We start from the raw sequence: 7408 nt of genomic DNA, 5'->3' as shown, positions 1-7408 counted from the left end.
AACATCGCTCTCCCTCCCTCTCCATACCACCATGGGCAATGGCTGGCAGCCGCTGTGGGACATTCCTGCTTCAAACACAGCAAGAAGTCCAAGCCAGGGCAGAGAAAGGCAGGCAGCTGTGGGATCACAGCACTTGGCTTCCCCCCTCACTCTCAGCCGGGCTTTCCTCTGATGGTGCAGAGGGGTGGGTGGTGGCAGCAATGGTGGCATTACCAAACCATCCATGCAAATCGGACCAGCCCCTAAGCGGCTGGCAGCAGAGGGCATTTTGGGCCATCTGGGGTCACTTCAGGAGACCTGGAGTGTGTGCAGTACTGCCACCGCAGCCCCCCTGAATTTCAGCACAATCGCCCTATTTTTGCAATCCACATTAGCTCCCCCACAGCTGTGCCCTCCCTTCCCTTAAGGGAAGGCACAATTGCAGCAGCCACCGCTGCCACCAAGCAAGCCTTTTGCCTTCCCTCAGCACCATTCTGGATGCATCCCCAGCCTGCCTGTAGGCCCCCCTTCCAGAGGCTGGAATAACCCATGCTGTTGAAGCCTGGTTCACAAAGCATCCTGGTGTTAAGGTTAACTGGTTGTAAAACTGCAGCGGTTCATCACACGATGCACACTATGAGAAATGTTTATTAAATTGATTTTTGTTTCATTTCTTTTAAAAAAGAAAAAAAGGCAGAAAGAAGTTAAACACACTGCTTTGTGGCATGCTCCACAGTATGAAAAAATCCCAAGCATTCAGTTAAGCTGTCAGCGGCTCTGTTTGACTTTTCGATGTGGTCCTTCAATTCAGACCTGGACGGTTGACTCTCCCCCACCAGCCTCTCTCCTCCTCCCTGCCTCAGCTTACAGCCATTTTCTCAGCTGTCACTAGGTCCAGGAGGATGCTTCCCTTGAGAGGGAAGGGTTTGCATTTACAGCCCACAATTTCATCTGTAGTTTGCTTTTCAGGAGTGTAGAGGGGAGCAGGACGAGGCCCCATGTTGCCCGCACAAATGTGCAGGTATGCAGGAAAGGGTCTGAGGCAGGGCAGGGGTCCTACCTAGTGTTTTTTCCCCCTTGCCCTCAGCCAGCTTTGGGACTGACCAACTGGCAGGAGAGCCCTGTCACTTTAGGATCCTGAGGGCTTCCAACAGGATGAGTCCCCTCAGCCCTTCACAGCTCCCTCTCTAGCTTGTTTCAACTCGGGTCCAGCTTCACAGGAGGCCTAACTAGTGGAGACACAAGTGAGTAGTTTTTTTCTGTGAGGGTTTCTGAGCTACTTCAGTTCTTAAGCATGATAGGTCCTCTCTGTGCCTCTTCTCCCAGGGCTGACCCCTCCTGCTACAGCTGATGACCACTGAACATGGAGACTCTCCGCTAGTAACTCTAAGGAAAGCATTACTCTCTCCCCGCAAAACTCCTATGCCCCTTCCCACAACCTTCCCAGTCACTGGCTGTTCCCCTCGTATAGCACCTTTCCCGCAGCAGCCACAGGGACAGGAGGTGGCCCAGGGAGCTGCCTCTAGAGCTGCCCACAGTGACAAACCACCTCTGGAATGAGCCAGCGAGCAAAATCGAGTGTTCCAGGTGGAACACTGTCTGAGCTAACATCCTGCTCTTTTTCCTCCCACAGCTCTCAGACTTCCTCTCTCCAAGTACCGCTTTCTCCCTACTGCTCCTGCTTAGAACAACCCAGACTCCTAAAGCTACAATATCCAAGGACACACCTAACCTGCACCGAGACCCAGCCTGTCTCAAACAGAGCTCCGGCTACATACACAGCATCAACTGAATACTGAACAATATCAAAAATACAGTATAAGGAAAGAAAACAAATTGAAATGCTTAATGGCATATTTATACACATTTATCAACAGTCAACAAAAAACGCGGCAAGTTACACATCCATTCTGTATGCTAACAATCCCAATGCACATATATGTAAACACCCATGCTTGATTGATGCATATACATATAGCCACAGAACAGAGTAGATGACCTGAAGGAGCTACGCTGGGGAACCGGGAAGGGGTTACCTACTGCAAAACTTGTCTCATTGTTGATGTGCACAGCGTGGACATTCAGGGCAGTGTTGCTTTAAGGCTATTTCTAAGGCTGAATCTTTTTATGTCCAACCCCTCAATCCGAAGTTCTGTTGAAGCACTTCTTCCTCTTACCCAGCACAACTTGAGAGATATATATATATTTACCTATATACTTTTTAAAGGCCCTATATACTAAAAGGTAGGAAGAGGAAAGGGGGGAGTAGAAGGGGAGGGAAGCCTCCGAATGGATCAGTTTACCCCAGCGCAGGAATTTCCTATCCTGTAGCGGCAAAGGCCACGGCAGCCACATGCAGTGGACAAGATACTACTTTAAAATAATCACAGGTCTCGCTCCCTATCCTGTCTAAAGCTCTTTGTTGCAATGACAGGGGAGAGTGAAATACTTTCAGAAACAGAAATATTCCTGAAGTGGGGATGGTGATCACTGGTTTCAACTCCTCCCCTTATCTGCTTTGAGGTGGTAGAGAGCTGAGAGATACTATAATTTCCAGCTCAAGTGCTTGTATGGCTAAGGAAAAGGCTTTGCTTAAAAATATATATCTATAGAACTATACATATAGATCATCTTTTAGAGACACTCTGATTTTATTACATAGCTCCTGGGTTATTCTCCCCCTCTATCTACATGGTAGTGGAGTGGCATGCAACAGAAGCCACGTACACCGAATTGGCAATCAAAGCTTACCAGGCTACAAGAAAGCGTTTCACCTGGTGCAATCTAAAATCCTCAATTCCCTTGCTTTGATAAGCTGATCTCCTGCCGTTGATGTAAATGGAAGGTCTTAAAAATAAACTGTTTTTTTTCCCCCCAGATCAGGTTATGACAATTTCCCAGCAATATTACAGTGTGCAACAATACGCTATAAGTAAGGAGAACTGAACAAGAGAGTAATGCAAAGATGACATTTTAAACACATATGCATATGGCTGGGAACCCCCAAGCATCATCCTGCAATACATAAATGCAGGATTTCTAAGGTTGAGGACTTGTTTTTTTTTTAAAAAAGTTTTCCTCTTTTGTTCCAATATCATTTGTATGCAAGCATTAGCTTAACAGTGGAAACTTAGTACACAACCAGACTCTCCCCAAAACACATGTCTATAAAGTAACACTGGAGAAGGTTAAAAGTGACCCAATTTTTTTTATATTTGAAAAACTGGGACTAAAATTCACCCCCAGACACTGACCCTTTAATGTAATGAATCAATGGAAATGAGCCAATTTATAAAGTTACAGCTGAACCAAAAAAAAAACCCCAAAAAGCAAACCCAATAAAACCCCCAAAAAGCCAAAGACATTCCCACTCATCAGAGAGTAAAAGAATCGAAGAATGACTTCTGTTAAGAATTGACATACGGATGCAAACAGGTTGGAGAGGAACAACGCACCTGCTTTTCCCCTGGAACACATCGCACCGAGGCGATGGGGGCTATTTCCTCTCCACTCTCCCAGGGAGTTGGGGTGATGGTAGGAAAAGATGAGTACAAATGAACAAAACCACTAAATTCTGCTTCAGCATCCAATTACGTGTATAAAAAAAGTTGGTGTTGAAAAAGAGTAAAAATCAAGGCAAAGTTTTCTGATAACAGGCTGCAGCTTTCCCCTCTGTACATCTTCCACCAGCGTTATTTCTGAATTACAGAGGGTGGGGAAGGGGGAGGAAGGACTCATCTCCTGCTACAGCTGCTTTCCCCATCACACAAAACTGATGTGTAACTAATTCAGCCACAAGGATACGGGAAAGTTTCATTTATTTAAAAAACAAAACAAAAAAAAAAAGTACTTCAAAATAAAAATGGTAAGTACTGTACGGTATTATTGAAGTATTTATATACATGGTTTTCTTTGTCTTTTGTTGAAATGTCTCATGGTCACTTGGTGGCACTTGGGGTCCCCTCTAGCGCCATCCGCCCTGCTCCCCCCTTCCCCTCCCCGGCTCTCACGGCTCAGTAGACGGAGCTGTTCCTTATGCCGCAGCACAGCACCATGCTCAGGATCATTTCGAAGATCTGTTGGGAGACACAGGGACACCAGTGAGGCACCAACCAGAACAATGCAGGAGCTCCTCCACGCCACATTAAACACTCTCATGCCAGAGATAAGGGCGGAGGGGCTATGTCTTCACTGCGATTTTCATTAGCAGTTGGTCAACTGGAGGTAAGACGATGTTCTCCCCTCTAGCTGGCAGCAGTGGTGGTTACTTTGCAAGCCTGGCAGCTACGCAGCAAATGATTCAAGATCCCCCCAAGTGTTACAGCCCAGCCTCTGTGCAGGCACTGGGTTACCAGCCCATGCCACCCACCGCTCATGGGGGAGCAATCCCACCATGGCAAAGAACACAAATCCCTTCTCATTGCAGACCCCAGTGACAAAGCATGGCAGCCTGAGAAACAAGGGGTTTTGGAGGCAGCGGGAAGGCTCGATGGTGCTCTGCCCTTCTGGATGGGGGTTGCAGGTGCTCAGCAGGAGCCTGCTCTTAACATCCCAACTCGGCAGAGGGATGACGAAGCCCTCTGTCTCACCAGATCCCAGCGCAGCTGGCATGCAAAGGGCTGCCACTGCCGTTGAGCCCCAGGGGCATGTGGAGGAGAGAGATGGATCCAGCCCAGCTGGAACAGGGCCAGGGCACCCTGAGGTGGCTTTTCCCCATCTCACAACAGCAGGGCAACACACAGTCACACTTACCATGATCACGGCGACCACAATGGCAACGATACCGATCACATACAGCTTCCCAGAGAACAGCTCATCAATTTTTTTGTGGCAGTTGACGGTCTGAAGCAGAGAAGCATGCTGGTCAGAGAACCTCGCCTCTGGTCAGAGAAGCATGCTCTCCCCTCGCCTGCCCCTGGCATTCAGAGAGGCAGGTCTGCTTCGCCCAGGCCCGCTTATGTTCCTGGGTCATGGCTCTAGGCCTTCCCACCAGACTTCACCCATCTGTGCCTGTCAGCCCCCTCAAGCAGGAATGGCAAAGGAAGAACTGCCAGGAACCTCCAACATCCCTCTATGCCATCCCCAAACAAATCAGATCTCTACCCTTTAACCTAATTCCCAATAAAGCCCCAAATTTCCCTGGCAGCCACGTTTCCCCACATGAGCTGCACTGAGCAAAAAGCAACCATGCCTACCTCAAAGGTTTTCTGGATGGAGTCCTTTCTTGAGCAGAGGTCTTCTCTCCACAGGGGAGCGGTAGCTCCTATTACATTATCAGGACCACAGCAGTCCAGCTACATGGGGAGAGGGGAAAAAAAACCCCAAACAACCCAACAAAAAAACATCATTAGGAGACAGCAAATACTCATGCAGTGCTCTCCCCATCATTAAACATCCTTGAAGCTACCCAAGACTGAGGAAGCATCTTCGAGGGGAAAACAAGGGAGGGGGAATAATTCTCCAAATTATTTTTTTTCTTCCCATGCAATGCAGCTGCTTCCTACAGTAGTGGCAGACAGGCCCGGTGTTGGTATCCTGGAGGAGAGTGAACCCAGCTCTCTCCAGGGATTTTGTTTCCTGCTGAGCAGAGGAAGTGTTGGAAATAGGTCCTCAGAGCAATATTTTTCTTCCATTTAATTTTACTTAAATCAGGGGTGCTAAGGTAAATGAAAAGCAACTTAATTAGAGCTTGGGCCAGACTTCCTAGCACAGTGTGAAGGGCAGAATATTGAAGAGGGCACAACTCTGCTTCTTGACATTTAAGAACAGCAAACTTTACAAGCTAAGACCTGCATGTAGCACCATCTGCTTTAGACCCTCCTTTTCCCTTTTTCATTTTCCTGACCCCTATTCTTAATTCTCCTTCCTCCCACATTCTCATTTCCTCTGTCTGCAAGAAACTCCTGTGGAGAGGAGATTTCTACATAGAGCTTGGTAAGCAGGCCGCAAAAATCCCAGCGCTGAGAACACACTTGATCCAGTTCCTAAGCATTGAAAAATTCAGTGTTGCCTTCATTCCCTGCCCGAGGACCTGTAGTTCAACTTACTGCCTCTGCCTCAGTGGGGAGGATCAGTCTGTGTGCAGCAACAGCCGCTGCTCACCACTGACAAACCACATGCGGAAGTTAAATGGGTGTCATTCGCAGCATGCAAGATCCTATCCATCAGCAGCTGCTTTGGCCAACTGCAGGTAGCCTGAGCAGAGCGTGCAGCAAGACCGCTGACATCTTACCGTTTCATGAAAAGTCTTCACCACAGCTTTGCCGTTGTTCGTATCTGACTCTGCCATGAGCGCCTGTTGAAACGCTTGATCATAGAACTGCTTCACGTCTTTGGCTATCTAGGAAAGACAGGAGAAAAACTCCCTTTCAGGAAGAGGAGAAGGAAACCCATCCAGTGGATGTGCCTGAAGGAGAAAGGTTCCCTGGAATGGCACACACAGGTAAAAGAGCAGTTTTTAAATAGATTTGGACCCCGTTTATTTGCACAGGTGTGTGAAAATAGGCCTGTCTTTCATAGGGCTGAAGGCCCTCCAGCCGTAGGGTGTTAAGAGCAGCAAATATTAAGAACCTCATCCACCACCCAGCAGGTTCCAGCTAGCGCTATCCAAGTGCTCCACGAGCATTCTCTATCAGGCAAAGACAGACAAGGCCTGGAGGGCGAACCACAAGACCTGAGATAGCCTTCAGCCCATGTGGATTTGCTGTTGGGCTCAGAAACAGCTTGTTCTGAACCAACGGACACATGGAGACAAAGCAAGCAAATAACACATGTCCCACCGAGACTGCAGAGGCAGGCAGGACACGCTGGGGAAGTCAGGAGGAGGTGGGGCGTGCAAGCAAGGCCGTGGTAGGTATGGGCACCTAGGCTTACTGTCTGGCAGGAATTTGGGGGGTATTGCACACTAAAGCCTCATTTGGGTGGCTCATTTGGGTCAGGAAGCTGAGGTGCTTTTAGATGGACGTCAAACTGGCTGGGTCCCTACCTGGAGCTGGGCACCCCCATCCTGTAAATGGTTATATGAAAAGTCTCATCTGTACTCTAGCCCTGCCACCTGGGCTGGTAAACTGCAGCCACCCATGGGAGTCTGCTCCACAGTGCAAAACCCCCCCTAATTTTCAGGGAAACTGGCCTTGTGGCTTCTCTTCTAACACCCTCCAATAATTTGGGAGAGACAGATGAAAAGAGGACATGCAAGAAAAGCAAAAGAAAAAAAATAGAAGCAAGTATGAAAGGGAAAATGCTTTCAAGAACATCTGCTCTTGGCAGCGCAGGGTGGATTAGCACATGAAAAAAGACACTGCGGCAAGAAGGAGCACGATTTCAATCAATTATCCCAGCATTTCTTTGTCACTGCTCAAAAAAGTTTGCTTTGGAGGGCAATGTTCTCCAATCAAAGCATTTGATTCCGGTACATGAAAAATATAAA

At 48.1% G+C, this 7408-nt stretch overlaps 1 protein-coding gene across 1 annotated transcript in view; it reads right to left on the bottom strand.

Annotated features, from left to right (window-relative positions):
• Positions 1-609: 609 nt before the first annotated feature.
• The window catches only part of CD81 (CD81 molecule), a 34342-nt gene continuing 27543 nt past the window's right edge, over positions 610-7408 (bottom strand). Inside the window, exons 5-8 of the mRNA XM_030481319.1 lie at positions 6212-6319; positions 5175-5273; positions 4732-4821; positions 610-4055 (exon numbers count right to left, since the gene is read on the bottom strand). Of these exons, the coding sequence (XP_030337179.1) occupies positions 3993-4055; positions 4732-4821; positions 5175-5273; positions 6212-6319 (360 nt within the window). The 3' untranslated portion in view covers positions 610-3992. The remainder of the gene's footprint in view (positions 4056-4731; positions 4822-5174; positions 5274-6211; positions 6320-7408) is intronic.

Source organism: Strigops habroptila, chromosome 4 (assembly GCF_004027225.2).
Source record: "Strigops habroptila isolate Jane chromosome 4, bStrHab1.2.pri, whole genome shotgun sequence".
Lineage (NCBI taxonomy): Eukaryota > Metazoa > Chordata > Aves > Psittaciformes > Psittacidae > Strigops > Strigops habroptila.
This window is presented reverse-complemented; position numbering and strand designations above follow the sequence as displayed.